At 43.2% G+C, this 17,704-nt stretch overlaps 2 protein-coding genes across 4 annotated transcripts in view; both read right to left on the bottom strand.

The window, feature by feature from the left end:
- The window catches only part of TLR2 (toll like receptor 2), a 78,842-nt gene extending 76,017 nt beyond the window's left edge, over positions 1 to 2,825 (bottom strand). The window contains exon 1 of the mRNA XM_045552144.1: positions 2,765 to 2,825. The gene's annotated coding sequence lies outside the window, so the exon portion shown is untranslated. The remainder of the gene's footprint in view (positions 1 to 2,764) is intronic.
- A 14,114-nt stretch (positions 2,826 to 16,939) lies between these two features.
- Positions 16,940 to 17,704, bottom strand: part of TMEM131L (transmembrane 131 like) — a 154,488-nt gene continuing 153,723 nt past the window's right edge. For all 3 annotated transcript variants that reach the window (XM_045552137.1, XM_045552138.1, XM_045552139.1), the window contains exon 35: positions 16,940 to 17,352. In XM_045552137.1, coding sequence (XP_045408093.1) covers positions 17,077 to 17,352 — 276 coding nt within the window. In that variant the 3' untranslated portion in view covers positions 16,940 to 17,076. The remainder of the gene's footprint in view (positions 17,353 to 17,704) is intronic.

Genomic DNA, 17,704 nt, shown 5'->3' with positions numbered 1-17,704 from the left:
CATTAAAGAAAGTTAATGTTTATCAGCATTGTAGCACTCATAAGGATCCCAAATATTTTAAATTAGAGGGAGAAGCATGAAAGGTTGCATTGCAGAAATTAAAAGATCAAAAGCAAAGACAATTCTTTCAAGCAGCAATAAGACCTGGAAATAATGCCACTGAGGCAACTTATAAGGTGCTTTATGGACTCAGGGGGAAAAAGGGAAGCCATTTAGTGATGTAGATATTGTGAAAGAATGTATTGTCCGAGTTGTAGGACCCTGATAATGTTTCCAAGTACAAACAAGGGCCTCTTTCAAGGAGAACCATAACTGATCAGCAGCATGAATTAGGCTGCAACTTAACAGAACAACTTCATGCAGTACTTCAAAAGGAAAATATATATTATTCAATCACTTTGGATAACGCAACCGATACTACTGACTCGGCGCAGGTTTTATACTTCATTTGGGTCATAAGATTTTCTTTGCTACAAAGAGTTACACGCTTTGGGCACTCTTGCAAACAGAACACAGGGAATAGATATCTTCAACAACTTTCAAGATAAATGTGAAGTTGGACTGAATTTGGTAAATTTAGTGAGTGTATGTACAGAAGGTGCACCTTCCATGGCAGGAAAACATGAAAGGTTTATTGCACACATAAATAAGGTTTTAACAGATCCAGATGCTCTCATCTCTTTTCATTGTATCTTGCAGCAGCAAAATCTCTGTGCTAAAGCTAATATTTTAAGTGACACTTTGCAACAAATTATAAGTATTGTTAACTATATTCATGCAAATGCAACACCGCATGGTCAGTTTCTTAACATTCTAAAGTTGAAGGATGAGGTATTCAGTGTGGATTTGCCATACCAATTTAAAGTGCATTGGCTATCACAGGGACAGGTGTTAGCCAAAATTTTATCTCTGGGAGAACAGATAGTTAAATTTTATGAAGAACAGAATCAGCAATGTGAATTATTTATTGAAAGAGGATTTCTATAGGAATGCAGCATTGCTGTGTGATATGTCAAATCAAAACAACTTGAATATTTCTTTGCAAGGTAAAACTAGGTCTATATATGATATGTAGCAAAAAAAAAATCCAAGCATTTCAAAAAAAGCTATCTTTTTTAAAAACACTTCTTCAAAAGGAAATTTTGGATGAACATTTTCCCCAGTTAGCAAAGGTCATTGATGAGCAGGGTGATATATGCAAATTATCTGAAGAATATTTGGCTGTTATAGACCTATTAATTGGAGAATACAATGAAAGGTTCACTGACTTTGAGAATCATGATGTCACACTCAAATTAGCATTTCAACCTCACCTAGTTGGTATCACCAAGGCACCTAAAGAACTACAGATGGAATTGATTGAGTTCTCAGTAGATGACATTTTAAAGTTATTGTTTAATGCTAAGAAAGATCCAATTGAAATATGGAAAAATACAGTGGAATACCCAGGCCTTTGGCAACATGCCCAAAACAATGCTTTCTTGCTTTTAAACCACTTATTGTTGTGAATCCACATTCCCCTACCTAACCCAAATCAAGACACCCTTAAGGTCACAAATGACTGCTACCCATCTAGAGGATCAATGGAAACTGCAGACCTCAATGCTGCAACCAAATACTCAAATGCTTTGGTCACTCATAGGTTAGTTAACTTTAAAATTAACAAACGGTTTTCATTTTTTGAAATTATTAAGTACACAGTGGTTAGATTTTTACAAGATAATGTACATTTTTAAGTATATCTAATTGAAGTTTCTTGAAAGTGGCCTTATTTGATTGCAGCTAAATTAATGCAGCCTTCCAATTTGCAAAGCTTCCCCATACCTCATGTAGTCTAGATTTTAAGTCCGACTATTCCAGACCTACTCACCAAGTTTTGTGAAAATTCTAACAGCCAATTTCTCATGATACAGTAAGACCAATGGAATTTTTATTTTATTTATATAGATTGAGAAGCACTCCTTTTATATTATCCTATTTTTTGTTTTAACATAAATTTAGTTCTATTATGGGTCAAATCATACCTCTGTTCATAATGAGACTTGGACCTCAGTAATAATCTTAAGATAGATTTTTAATTGCTGTACTTTTCAATACATATTATATGCATACATATAATATTTAATATGCATACATATTATTCATATATTTATACATGTAATATATAATGATATCATTTACATATTGTATATATTATACTTAATGAATTCATTATGGGAAATTATTTCTCTCTTAAGCAAAGTTTTTTCCATTTATTCTTCCAATAAATATTTATCCAGTACCTACTACGTGCAAAGCAATGGCCTAGATGCTGGGGATACAGAAGTGAACAAGAAGTAAAACTTTCGTGGCTAAAACCAGGATAGTCCTGAGGGAAGCAGGAGGGTCGCTCACCCCTCTAGAACACAGGACCACCGAGCTCTTTGATGCGATGGAAACCCAGGCTGGGCCGCAGCCGTGAGTCGGCCTGACGAGGACTCAGCTGTGCTTTTTGTTACCAAGAACACAAACTGTGACATAACCCACCTTATTGTTAAAACACAGTGTTTAAATACTTTTGTGTCCTTTTGTTTTCCTCAAGTCATTCCTGTGAGAAAAGCTGGCGTAGTGAGGGGGCTGGGACAGAGTGAGGCCGGTCCCCGCCAGTCCTGGGTCCCTGAGGTGACAGCGAGGGGCCGGGAGGGCTGCCTGCTTCCCCTTCCCCCCTGCTTTTGGCATGGTTACGGATACAGTCACCTCGTGTCCCTTCCAGAATCGTACCTACCTTCCCTCCCACAAATGCCCGGTGCGCACCTGACCCGTGGAAGGGACTCCATGGAAGTTCAAGGAACAACTGGACAACTGGACAGCAGTGTGCGATGTGACTGAAAAGGCAGCATCAGCAAAAGATGGAACCGAGCTATAAATATCTTTGCTTGGTTCCCTTTGCCATTTCCTGGGCACTTGCAACGGGAAGTCGGTGACTCTGGGACATCTCCCGCGGGGTCTGGCATCTGGCATCAAGGCAGCTGGGAAGTCCTCATCCTTCACTTCCCCACGAGGCCTGACCCTGTAGACCAGTCTTCCTTTTTTGAAACTCTTCTGCCACAAATTCTGTGGTTGTGAGGGCCTCCTGTGCCCCTCACTGCCCCTCCTCTTCTGACTCCTCTCCCGGCCTCCCCACTCCCCAGAGAGTGAGTGGTGCCACGACAGGTCTCTGGACCTGCTCCTGCTCCCTCCCGTGAGGAGCAGCACCTCTCTGTCCCCTAACCGGCTCCGCCCTGAGCGTGGGCAAAAGGGACCATGTGCCAGTTGCCCAGAGAAGCTTCAGCAGGCCCCGCACAGCCCCTTTATCCCTGCCCTTTCCGCCTGCCATGGGGCGGCGTGGCCAGAGGCTGCCTTTTCATCCCGGGATCCAGAAGGACACAACCAAATGCCCACTCGCCCTGCTTCCCTACAGAACGCCCAGAGCCGATGGTGCCATAAATAGAAAACACATCACTGGAAGGTGGCATTTGCAAGTGGAGTGGAAATTTTAAGAATGACCGGAAAAGCAACTCTTCAGGTGAGATGCAGAATTTACTTCCGAAAGTAAATACAGCAACTCAAAGACCCAATAATCGAGACCAGGGAAGGCATCCCTGAAGAGTCCTGGTTTTCAGAGCGCTCAGCCTGCCCTGAGGGTGGATCATAGAGTGTGGGGGCTTTTGGGTTGAAAGACAAACTATTACACAACTATTATGTACGTATAATAATTAAAAATAAAAAAATAAACTTGACCTAATAGTATTTAAAAAAAAAGACAAACTACTGAGATATCTGATTCTCAACAGAGCAACTAGGAATGATCCTTTTCAGTGTGTTGGACTGTGTCACACTTCCACTTCAAGACTCCTGTGTGACTTTGCATGACACCGAGTGCCATAGCGCATGAGACTGTGCATGATCTCACACCCCCTCCTCACTTCCTACCGCTGTCCTTTCTCCCTTAACTCCAGCCATACTGGCCTCCTTGCCATCTCCCAGATCCACAGAGAACGCCCTGTCCCCCAAGACTGTGCACCTGCTGTGCTCTCTGCCTGAACCACTCACTCCCTAGTTATCTGCATGACACTCACCCCCTTCAGGTTCCTATCCAAATATCACCTATCAGAGAAGACTTCCCTGAATGTGGCCACAGGGAGATCGTACTTCCTTGCCCATGATTACTTTGAACAATGAATTTGAGCAAAAGTCACCTGTGTCACTTCTGGGTTGAAGCAATTGAGAGTCAATGTATAATATTGATGTCTGTCCCCTATTACACCAACAGTGCAAGCCACATGTCCTAGAGGGTTTGCTCATAGAATGGTACAGCCAACATTAGCCTGAATTACTGAGTCACTACCTAGGGGAACATTTCCCTGGAGGCCTGCCTGGACCCAAGTGGACTGTGCGTGTGTGTTATAGTAGCATAACTCAAGCCACCCTGATGGATTCACTTTCCCTCCTGCAGCCCATCCTTTTCCCCTTTCACTATTTTGTTTTTCTATTGTATTTATTACCATTTGATCTATTGTGTGTTTATTTGTTTGTGGAGGTCATTAATGCCCCCTATCAAACATTTCCTTTTCTGCCTTCTGGACATGTGGTGGGATTGTGGTAAGTGGAGCGATGTTCTAGTGTCTCCCTTGTGCGCAACTCCTGGTCCCTTTGGATCATCCTGGGTCCCCGAGTCTGGCAGACAGGCCCTAGGGTGGCCCCCAGGTTCCTGCCTCCTGGTGTTTTTGCCCTCGTACAATCCCCTCCCCTTGAATGTGGGCAGGACCTGTGACTTGTGGCTAACTGATAGAATGTGACATAGGTGGCGGGATAGCATCGCACACCCCAACATCATCCCCTTCTAGCAGATTCTGCAAGGCACCCGTGTGGCAAGAGCACAGATTTTAGCATCAGATGAATTCGGGTTGAAATCCTTGTACGTACTATGTCACTTACACGCTGACATAGGGAAGTTACTCAATATTTCAAAACACAGATATTATTCACCTCACATGCTTGTTACCAAGCTCTCACCTCACCAGGCACCCACTTCCCTCTTGCTCATTTACTCCAAGTCACTGGCCTCCACGCTCTTCCTCAAACATGCAAAGCTCACTCTGTCACTTTGCACTTCCCGTTCCCTCTATCTGGAAGGCTTGTGTCTTGCCATTCCGGTCTCTGCTTAGCTGCTGCCACCTCAGTGAGCTCCTCCCTGACCGTCAGCTCACTCAAGAGCACCTCCCCCAACACTCCCAGCTGCCCTTTGTCTGATTCCCATTTTATTTTCTTTCTAGTGCTAAACATGACGTGGATTGTCTTGTTTATTTCTTGACTGTGATGGGCAGCCTTCTGAAATGGCTCGTGGTGGTCCCCACTTCCTGGCATTCATGGATTGTGGAATCTCCTCCTGTCAAGTGTGGGCCACTAAGGCACTTGCTTCTGACAATAGAATATGGCAAAGTGATGGATGTCACTTTGAGATTAGGTCATTGAAGACCATGACTTCTGTCTTGCCAGCTCTCTCTCTCTCTCTCTCTGACTCCTCTCACCTGCTTGCTCTGGTGAACTGAGCTGCCTTGATGTGAGCTGCCCTAATGGAGCAGTGCACGTGGCCAGGAGCGGAGGGTAGCTTGCAGCCAACAAGCAGCAGGAAATTGAATCCTGCCAACAACCACATGAATGAGTTTGGAAGCCAATTCTCCCCAAGTCGAGCACTGAGATGACTTCAGTCTCAGGAGAGACCCTGAAGCAGAGCAGCCACTTGAGCCATGCCCCGACTCCTGACCCACAAAAATGGAGAGATAATAAATGTTGTTGTTTTAAGTCATTACATTTTGGCGTAATTTGTTACGTGGTAATCGATAACTAAAACATTGACATGTTATTTCCTCCTCTAGAATACTAGCACCATGGTGGAAGGGACCATCTCCATTTGGTTCACTTTGGTATGCCCAGAGCACAAAACAAAATCTGGCACATAATAGGTACTCAGTTTTGCTGAATGAGCAAACCATGAGGGCATAGGCTGCACACAGGGCACACAAGGACAGATAAAATAAATATTTGTTGAATAAATGAGTGATTTGGAGACCAATTAAATGTGAGAAGGATAAGGAAAAGACAGAGTATCTGGGTTTACTCATTTTTTTTTTTTTTTTTTGAGACAAGAGTCTTGCTCTGTTGCCCAGGCTAGAGTGCAGTGGCGTCATCGTAGCTCACTGAGACCTCAAACTCCTGGGCTCAAGCTGTGTTTGTGTCTTATTTTTAACAAAAATATTTTTAAAGTTTTTTAAAAACTAAAAATTTTAAAAATAGAAAACAGCATATAGAATAAGGATACAAAGAAAAAATAGTTTTGTACAGCTGTACAATGTGCTTGTGTTTTAAGCTACGTATTATTACAAAATGGCAAAAAGTTTAAAAAATTTATAAAGCAAAAAAGTTACAGTAAGCTAAAGTTAATTTATTATTGAAGAAAACAACTTCTTATAAATTTAGTGTAGCCTAAGTGCAGTGTTTACAAAGTCTACAGTAGTGCACAGGAATGTCCTAGGTCTTCACATTCACTCCACCACTCACTGACTCACCCAGAGCAACTTCCAGTCCTGCAAGTTCCATTGATAGTAAGTGCCCTGGACAGGTGCACCATTTTTAATCTTTCATACTGTATTTTTACTGACCCTTTTCTATGTTTAGATATTTTTAGATATACAAATACCACTGTGTTGCAACTGCCTGCAGTATTCAGTACAGTAACACGCTGGACAGGTCTGTTGTGGCTGAAGAACAATCGACTACAACCTAGGTGTGTACTCAGCTCTACCAACACTCTATGACATTCACATAACAAAACTGCCTAATGACTCATTTCCAGAACACATCCCAATCATTAAGCGACACATGACTGTATACCAAAATAAGTACTTCTTGGTGGGTGGTGGGATTACAGTAATTTTAAATGTTTTCCTTTTAGTTACCCACATTTTCTACAACTGACAGAAAAAATAATAAAAGTATTTCTACTTATTCTTAAAAAGCAGAGAAAGCGCCCACAGCTGATACAAGAGTCAGGATCAGAGAAGAGGTCACTGGCGGTGTGGGGGTGGAGGAGATAACCCAGTGAGAGGGACAAGAGAGAGGACAGTGGTTGCTGTGAGCCAAACCCCAGTGTCATTTCTAAAGCAAAATTTCTGGCTGGGGAGGAGAAAAAGCATTTGGTTTAGACTGTGAATGGCATGGCCACCTCCCAGGCTGCCGGGCTCGCTCTGCCTTGCTCTGACAGCTGTCTTTTTCTTAAGCATTTCTCAGACCTGCCCTTCAAATCTGTTTCCAACAAGCACCCTGGCCCAGCCTTTATTTCTCTCACACCTGCATGTCTCCTGCCAACCTCCAGCTTCCCCACCCTTGCAGCTACCTCCCACTCAAAAGCTGGAATGACATCCCACAGGTGTTTCGAACATCCTCCCATCTCAGCCAGTGTGTGAGATCATGAGCTTCAACACTGCCTCAGCCTTGATCTCGTCTCCCAGCAGAATCCGACTGACACTTTCCCTTCCCATCAGGAAGCCAACATTTTACCTCCAGGATAACCACCACCTGCTTTTCAAAGTTCTGCTTCAGAATTAAGTCAACAATGAGGCCATTCATGACTACACAGCTTTCAGGCACACCAGTTACTCTGACGAACTATTTTTGAATAGCAGGAGACCTCTTGTGGAGATGCCACAGTCACAAGAGCCAGGTGGCCTGGACTGCTGAGTCGCACCAGGGGACAGTTGCCCTGGAGCGTCATCTGAGCCCATTTGAGGATTAATGTTACTGCAGCATAACGCAGTGCCATGGCTGGAATGTGTCTCCTAGAAATCCACGTGTTGAAAACTGAATCCCAAACGCAACAGTGTTGGAAGGTGAGGCCTAATCGGAGGTGTTCAGGTGACGAGGGCTCCTCCCTCAAGAATAGATTAATGCTGCTATGAAAAGGGCTCACAGGAAGGGGCTCTCTTGAGCTCTCTCTTCCCCTTCTGCCTTCTGCCATGCGGTGACACAGCAAGAAGGCCCCCGCAGATACCAGATGCCAGCATCTTGATCTCGGCCTTCCCAGCCTCCAGAACTGTGAGAAAATAAATTTCCTTCTTCATAAATTTCTCAGTCTGTGGTATTCTGTTACAGCAGCACAAAATGGACTAAGACACCTCACTTCTCCAAATTAATACAAAATCAATTCTGGATTTGTCAATCAACAATTTTGACACATTATTTTGAATTAGAGAATTTCTAAAGAATGAAATAAGGCAGGCAACAAGCGGTTGACTTCTCTTCGGTAGCACTATGGGTCTAGAATATGTGATGGACTTAGAAACCAGACCTAACTCAGTACTACTTGTTCCTTTTGTTGCAGGAATTTGTTTTCATGTTGAATTAGAGACTAAGTGGTCATATTTCATCCCACTGTGACAGCAGTCACAGTGCTGAGTCTGTTCCTTCAATCACTTTAAGATTTTAAATACATTCTACATCTATAGTGAATGAATAAACACCCAACTAGCCAGATGAAATGCCACTGGTTAAGGGGTTTTTTTGTGTGTGTGTGGTTTCTAAAGTAAGAGGTTTCCTTAAAAAAAAAAAAAAAATTGGTTGAAATCCAAATACATTCTATCTTACTGACTTCCTCTCTGTACTCCGGCAGGAGTATTAAATTGTTCAAATGTTTGGGTCACACAGAAATAATTATTTTTAAATGTTAATTCAACTTTGCATAAATATCATAGTATACATATTTTAACAAAGCTGTATTTTAACAGTGACTTTTATAATACTTGCCTACCATTTTGATTAATTGTAATTAGACTGCCATGCGTTTTGTATGTTGGCTATACTTGCATTTAAAGACATTCTTATGTGTCTTTAATCCTAGCCCAAGTAATTACTACATACCTCATTTTATAGGACTTTTATTAGGGAATGCTTACTGAAAGTTTCACTTTGCCTTTGCCTTTAAATTATGTCCTTTTATAGCATGATGTAAATTTTATTAGGACTTCAGCATTTGTTTTTAAGATACTTACTTTTCACCATTGTGAAATAAAATACACTTTCCCGTAAGATTTAATTAAAAGTTTGGGGGGCAGGTGGGGTGATAGTAATAACACATGCTTATAATAGACAATACCCCCCCCAAAAAAGGGAAGATACAAAAAAGAAAATGAAAATCACTCCCAATTCTAGCCATCCTGACAGTCTGTCCCCAACACCCCACCACATGCAGTATGAGATCACAGTCTATAAACTTTGTATTCTACTTCTTTCATTGCCTACGTCATTCTCTTACAATGATCTTTAGAGGCTTCCTAGTATTCCAACATCTGTTTGTACTATAATTTAAACATTTTCCTATTGTAGAACATTTATTTCCAACTCCTCACTTTTAAACAGTGTAATGAATATGCTCTTACCTCATCTGTAATAGGCAGAATAATGACCCCTGCCCCAAAGTGGCCCACATCCTAATCCCTGGTTTCTGTGAATATGTGACTTTGCATAACAAAAGTTGTGATTAAATTAAGGACTTTGGCCGTTGCAGTGACTCATTCCTGTAATCCTAGCACTCTGGGAGGCAGAAGCAGGGGAATCGCTTGAGGTCAGGAAGGAGCTCGAGAGCAGCCTGCGCAAGATCGAGACCCTGTCTCTACAAAAAATATAAAAAATTAGCTGGACATGGTGGTGCATGCCTGTAGTAACAGCTACTTGGGAGGCTGAGGCAGGAGGATCGCTTGAGCCCAGGAGTTTGAGGTTGCTGTGAGCTGTGATGATGCCACTACACTCTACCTAGGCAACAGAGTGAGACCTTGTCTCCAAAAAAAAAAAAAATTAAGGACCTTGAGATGGGGGGATTATCCTGGGTGGGCCCAGTCTAATCTTGAGTCTTCAAAGTAGGAGACCCCTTCCTGGCTGTGGTCAGAGAAAAGATGTGTGGTAGAGGTGGGGGTCAGAGAGCTGCTGCGCTGCTGGCTCTGAGGAACGACGCAGGAAGGTGCCACAAGCGAGGGCTGTGGATGGCCTCTGGGAACTGAAAAGGGGAAGGAAGGAAAGAGCACACCCAAGAGCCTCCAGAAAGAAACACGGCCCTGCCAACACCTTGATTTTAGCCCAGTGAGACCTGTGTTGGATTTCTCACCTACAAACTGCAAGATAATGAGTTTGTGTTGTTTTAAGCCACTAAGTTTATGAGAATTTTTTTATGGCAGCAATAGAAAACTAATACCTGGTTGTTGTTGGTTTTTAATTTGGTTATTCTTGAAATCACAGAGAAATGTGTTTCATTGATCCACTGTGAACAATTCTCTCACCATATACAGCACCAAAAAATATATTTAAAAAATTAAAAAACACATAGCCTGAGCCTCACACACACATCTGCCCAAAAGCCACACAGCCTGGACCAAGAAGGAAAAACAAATCAAACTCAATACCCTCACACAAAAGAAGTCTTTGAATCAGGACTTAAAAATTTATAGATTCTTTTCTGTGGAAAAACAAAACAAACAAACAAAAAAACCAAGGGGATAAGGAAAAACTTGTAAGTGAAGGCCTGACAAGACTTAGGAGAATAAAGAAAATTCTGCTAAAAGCTGCTCATGGACACCATCAATATGCATTATTTTAGAACTTTTCATGAGGTAGTTAATTGTTTGTTATTTCTTATATTCAGAAAATATGAAAGAAAAGTGATTAATTCTTAATAGACCATGCCTTTAGGTTAATGACTTCTCTGGTTAAAAGCACTCCCCCAAAATACAGTTAGTTAGAAATAACTGAAAAAAGAGAAATATTTCTTTTTCTTGTTTGAGAATAGTTTATTATAATGTTTTCTTGGTTGTTTTTGCTGGTTTATTTTTTACAAAGAATGGAGGGCACAGTTTAGTTCGGACTTGTGTAATAATAAAATAAAATGTAAAAACTGAAGCTTTTTAAAGACGTAAATGATGATATAATGGAAAATAGTATACAGATTCTGCATGATGATGTAAGAATCCTGTATACAGATCTGAATAGCTGAGAAACTATGGGTGACTTTTCCTATGTTCGAATGAATCACTAGAGGGCAACACAGGCTACACCTTGAACAACCTTGGACACATTGTAGATACAGGGGAGTGAAAGCAGAGACAAAACTGGCACAAGTCAGAAAGACAAAAGCTGCAACTATAATTTCTGCTAAAAATCATCAGTTAATTTAGTTAACTGCATGAAACCATTAGTAATCAGCTATTTTAGTAACTGACTGAAGTCTTAAGACTTTTCTCTTAATTTTTGAAAAAAATAAGTAGATATGGTCATTGTCCTCATGCACACAATCATGCAGAACATTAAAAAAAAACCTTGAACATCATGAAAAATGGAGTCCCTTTTCCCCCCTCCAATCTCTCAAGGATATGCATCAACTACAGAGGCAGTACAATCACTTTTTTCCTGTTTGGAGGGCCACCCCAATGTGGCCCGGTTTTGTTCTTTACGTTATATTACATGGACTCATCTCGTCATTGCTCAGGTTTAAAAAACAGGAAGGAAGTTTCCAAATGTGGACAGAGCTGTAATTGACCATTGTCTCTCTTCAACCAGAATCAAGGGAAAAGAAAACCCCACCTTAGGAATTGCAGTTCTGATTTTCATACCTACTAGTAAATTTTTTTAAATATTTTTATATCTAGTTAATGCTTTTGTTGTATTTGTATTTTAGTCATAAAATGCTATAAATCCATTCTGGAAGAAAGTTGGTCACAATAATGAATGAATTAAAAAAAGAAAACTAATACATGATTTTTGTGCACATCTTATTTACTATTTTCCTTAGGAGTCAACTCCTTAAAGTCCTTGAAGACTTTAAGGTACCAATATACATGGCTAACCAATTTATAATCCCATCAGCAATGTATACAAGTGTCTGCCTCACTGACCCCCACCAACCCTGAGACACTAATTCATTTAATTCTCACAACTCCATGAGGTATGTTACCATTATTATCCCCATTTTACAGAAGAGGAAACTGAGGCACGGAGAGGTTAATTATGGGGTAAAGCTGGACTTAGAACGAAGAAGTCTGGCCCAAAAGTTATTCTCTTTAATGGGTCCTCTACTAAAATGGAAAGTTCTGGAAGACTGCATCAGTTTTCTCCTTTATCCTTTATTACTCAGGTGATTCTCAAGTTTCCTGCAGTATAACAACAGTTGTCATGTGGAGGTTTATACATGGAAATGGTGTGTGAAAGTTCACTTAGTATGTAAAGAACTGTGGTAATAGTTTTTCCTGTCTTTGCCTAGGGTATTTTGCTTATCTCCCAACTGTGGAGTAATTGAAGTTTTCTCTAATAATTAAGACTCATTTCTTCAACGGCCAGATCATTGTATCCCCCCATACTTATTCCTTCACATACACCCTAGATATGACAATAGGTACTGGAGACAACAGTCAGACAAGTGGAAAAGGCTGTGTTAGTTCTGCTGCTGTAACAGACCCCCCAAAACAGCAGTATCCTAAACAAGACACAATCCAGTTCTCTTTCACTTCAGAGTCTCAGGGTCAGGAGTCCAGGGCTAGAAGGCAGCAACCACTATGGTTTGGGAGACACAGGCTCCCACTATCTTGTTGCTCTTCCCTCCCCTGGGGCAGAGGTCTGCAAACTTTCCCTGTCAAGGACCAGACAGTAAATATTTTAGGCTGTGTCTGTCACAATTCTATCCTTGCAGGTAAATGAATGAGGAGTGTGTTCTAACACAATTTTATTCACAAAACATGCAACAGGCCACAGTCTGCCTAACCCTGCCCTACAGCAATGCTCCTTAAACTGTGATGTCCACACAAATCACCTGAGGATCTTGCTGAAGTAAAAATTCTGGTGAGGTAAATCTGCATTTCTGGCAAGCCCACGGTGAAGTCAGTGCGGTGGGGCTGACCACTCTGAGTAGCAAGGCCCTCGAGGACCACTGAGTGTTCCTGCCAGCGGGGAGTGGGAAAGCAAAGAGAAGGGCACAGCGCGTCCTTAGAGCCCACCTATCACTTTTGCTCACGTGCAACACCTAGGGGCAGGGGAGGTGGAAAATGCAGTCTGCACCCGGGCAGCACGCACCCAGCTGAAACTGGGGGGGCCGATTACTTCTCCTCCCGCCCCGAGAGACACCGCTGGCACTCCGGCTCCCGTGGGCGACGCCTTCCTGCCGCAGTGCCAGCACGTGGCTCCCACGGACGAGGCCTCTCCCAGGGCACGGCCTCCTCCCTCCCGGGCACAGACACCCCCTCCAGCTGCTGCCCTGCATTGCAGCTCCCTTTTACAGCCCACGCCTCGGGCCCCGGCTTACCTCCTGTCCTCGCCTCAACCCCTGTCCGCAGGGACCCAGCGACTGCTCCAGGGACGCCATTGCCATCCTTCGCCACGCCCAGGGCGCATGAGCATCCCTGCGGCTCTTGCTCCCGCAGCCGCCTCTCCCGCTCCGCCGCCCAAGGGGGCCGCGGCTCGGGCCGCGCGCTCCTCCTCCCCAGGAGGCCTCTCCCTCTCGCTTTAAACACCGCCAGGAACCGAAGGCGATCCGCTTGTCTCCAGCGCGAAACTCCACAGGGCGTCAGATCTGCGCTGCTGCCTGCGACCCGCCACCTGGTTGTAGGCCAAGTCTCCCATCCTCTGCCTCCCGCCAGATCCTCCCCAAATGCTCTTCCTCCCACTCGGTGACTCCACCAGGACGCAGTTCCCATAGGCCCAGCGGGGGTTTTTGGCCTTGCTACTCTCCCTCAACCCCACCCCGCCATCCCGCAGCTGCACATACTAAAACAAACCCATCCTTCCCCATCACCTTCACTGTTGCAGCTGACTTCTGGTGGGTGTTACTGTTACTCCTGAACTCCCAGAACCCCTTCTGCACTCAGCTGTTGCCTGATTTTTTAAGAATTTTTTAGATGACGTTGTTTCTCGCTTAAAACACTCCGATGGCTTCCCACTGCACTTCGAGTAAAACCCATCCGCTTTTCCATGGCTGCAAGGCCTTATGGAGGTGGCCGTAGCTCAACAGGCCTTAGCCACACTGGACTCCCACCTCAGGGCCTTTGCACTTGCTGTTTCCTCTGCTGGAAAGCTGTGCCTGCTGATCCAGGCACACTGGCTTTCTTGTCATTCTTTTTACCTCTAAGAGACTTTCTCTGATCACTCAAGGACCCACTGCCATCTTCCCTGTTTTCACGTTTCATTGCCCTCACAGCACTCGTGCATATCTGGAATATTCTTCCAATCTTGTTTCTTCCCTGTCCTTCCTGGAATGTGACAGGGCAGCAGAACCTTGTCTGTCTTGGTCTCTGCTGTACCCATGGCCCCAGGGACAGGTCCTAGCTCCTAGGAGGCACTCAGTAATTACTTTTTAAGTGAATAAAAACATCTAGTTTCCGTATTTATTTTATTCTTAGTGCTAAAGATAATATGCCAGTAAAAGTGAAGGTTTTTTGCTTTCTTTTGTTTATGTAGTGGAATAAAATCTTATTTTGGTTTCCCATATTTTCCTGACGGGGAACTGAGGTATCAATGAAAGCAGAAAAGTAAATTAGAGGACAATAGCACAGAGGCAGATCTTACATCTAATGTCTCACATTCCCGCTAACAGCAACGCAGACATCACCATTACCCATCTCCAGAACTTTTCTTCATCCCAAACTGAAACTGTACCTACTAAACACTAACTCCCCATTCCTCCTCCTCCAGCCCCAGGCAACCACCACTCTTTTTCTGTCTCTAGGAATTTGACTATTCTAGGTCCCTTATGTAAGTGATTATACAGTATTTGTCCTTTTGTGAGTGGCTTTCACTTAGCGTAATGTTTTCAAGGTTCAGCCATACTGTAGCAAGTGTTAGAATTTTATTCCTTTTCAAGGCAGAATGATATGCCATTGAACGGATATGTCACATTCTATTTATCCAGTTAACTGTTGAAAGACATCTAGGCTGTTTCCACCTTTTGGCTATTGTGAATAATGCTGTCATCAACATGGGTGTGAAAAACCTGTTCAAGTCTCTGCTTTCAATTCCTTTGGGTATATACCTAGAACCAAACTATATTTAGTATTATTCAATCCTTGCAGGGCGAGGGGAAGCCTGCTTCACCCAGGTCAGGATTCTAACCTAGCAGCTGTGCATGCCTGTGTACAGGAAAAATAAAAATCTCAGGACTCCCCAAAATTCATTATGCCAAAGGGGAGAACGGAGCCTGAGAAGTGAGTCACACAAGCACTACCATCCTGTCCCCAATGAGGTACAAGGGTCCTCTTTTAAGAAATAAAGGGGCTTAAAAAATGGCTAAACAGGATTTTTCTCTTTGGACTAGGTAGAAGGAGAAAGGCAGCCTGGCTGGCAAGGTGGTCTTGCAGTGCAGATAAACTTCACAGTAACAGCCCTCGGGGACATGTTTTTATTCAGACCTTTAAGGTCCACACTCTCTGCAGACCTGTCCCAGATCAAATAGGCAGCGCCTGGTTGCATTTAACAGAGATTCTCCAGCATATTCCTGTTTGCCCGGAGCCATCTCAAAGTATGACAAAGAAACCCCTTCAAGATATACAGCCCCTATAAAATGAGTGCATGTCAATTATAACCTTAGGACTGTAGCCTGAATGAACTCTTACATGTCGACTTACCAGCATCTCCACAGATGCAAATCAAGGAACAGACGTGATCACTTTTCTACCCACTCTGAGATTCACAACATGGACTACTTACCTCCTCTACCCCACCCCTCTTTTTTGAATGATCATCTTATGTAATTTGGACACCAAATACAAAGCCACAAGAATACCATCAGTCGCCTCACTGCTCACCTCCTTCACCCCTTTTTCCCGTGCACCCCCTTTTTTCCTTCATTTTCAAAATCCTCAGCCTCTTCCATGGACAGCCCAGTCCACAACAGATACTTTGTGGCTGTGCTTTTCCTGGGCAAATCCTTAAGGTCTTGGCTTAATAAACTTCAACTTAGCGTGACTGTCTCCTTTTCAGTCACTGATTATTTAAGTTAACACTTGGAGGCCCTTCAAAAGGGCAGTCCCAAATTTACAATACACTTTTTCACCTTGTCCCCACATAATCATGGCAAAGAGAAATAAACACAAAGCAAGCAAACCCAGCATTCCACTCAAAAATCACTCCTCCTGAATTTCCAATAACGACAAAACAAAATGTAAAAGTAAGAAATTTTTATTAAAAGTTAAAAATGTTTTCAAAGTTTATACATGCAAATAGATAATTCCACCATAATATGGACTTTTGAATCAATGACAAACAGTTACAAACTGGTCTGGCAAAACATGCATCAGCTACCTAACTCCCCCGAAGTACTTGTATCGGGGTAAGCCTGCTCACTGGGAAGTAAACCATACACTTACCAGTATGTCCCTGCTGCTATTATTGTCCCCAAGGACTGGCACAGAGGGGAGGGAACAGTCCTCGCCATAACTGGGACTGAGAATAGCACCAGGGCTCTCTGCTTCACCCCAGCAGCCATGACGCACGAGGACCAGAAAGAAGCCCCCTCCACACCTGAGCAGAGTCCATCTTGGCCAGCGACCTTCTGCTATGCTGGGCTTCCAGCAGTTCTCAACGCTGGCTGCAAGTTACAATCATGGAGAAGTTTTCAAAATATCCTGATTGCCTGAGCCACAGATCCATTAAGCCAGAATCTCTGGGAATGGCGCCCGAGCAACTGCATGTTTTGAGAGCTCCCAGGTGGTTCTGATGCTCAGGGAGGAGAAAGGGACCACAGCCATTCCCGTCTCAACTCTTACCTTCTGAGAAGTCGCCCTTGTTCTGATTCAAAACATCTGGCATGTCTAACTTGACTTACGAAAGTTATGACATATGGATGCTTAGTTTCCACCACTGGTTTACGAAGGGGTAAAAAAATAGAGCACCCAGATTTCGTAAAAAAAAGTTTATTTTCATATAAAAGTGCCAAAATATCCACCAATGTCATAATCTATCTCAACAACCAGCTTACACTAGCAATCAAAACACAAGCCTCTTTATTCACATTGTTTAAAAATCCAATGCTTTTCACACATTCCCACAGTAACTGGAGTCTCTAGACAGCGGGAAGTTTGCGTTCCTATTTGCTGTGGTAGTCCATATGTCCAGGTTCATATAGGCACGAAATGGGTTAAACCCTGGGTAGTATTCCTTGCACATGACGGCCTGGTTTTCCATGTGAGTAGAATGTTCCGTGGTAGGGTTGATGGGGCAGCAATTTTCATACACATCGCTTTGCGGGGCCCAAATGGAACCAAAAAGTCCAGACATTGGAGACAAGCTTCGGGTGCTTGTGAGGTAGGGCTGAAGTGCAAACGGGGAGGGGAAAAAAGGACAAAAAAAAAAAAAAACCAACAAAGTTGTGTTAGAAAGCAATGCTGAGACTGAATATACACCAGTGGATACCACACAGGTATCAATCCAAGTTGACTGGGAAGTTATCAAACTATCCTCAAATTAGATCTGGCTTGCTTTTAACTCCATTTCCCTCAACATGGGGGGGCGGGGGTGAAATCCTCATCTAAATAGATAACCTTATTTGCAACCCAAGGAAGAACACACCCACAGGCCAAATGCCCTTATCTACCGAGGGGAAAAGTGTCACATGATGTGAAAGGGGAAAATGTTGGGCTTTGTAGCAGGAGTGGGGTGGCAC

Source organism: Lemur catta, chromosome 5, assembly GCF_020740605.2.
Source record: "Lemur catta isolate mLemCat1 chromosome 5, mLemCat1.pri, whole genome shotgun sequence".
NCBI classification, from domain to species: domain Eukaryota; kingdom Metazoa; phylum Chordata; class Mammalia; order Primates; family Lemuridae; genus Lemur; species Lemur catta.
The sequence above is the reverse complement of the archived record's forward strand: the minus strand, read 5'-3'. Positions and strand labels throughout refer to the sequence as shown.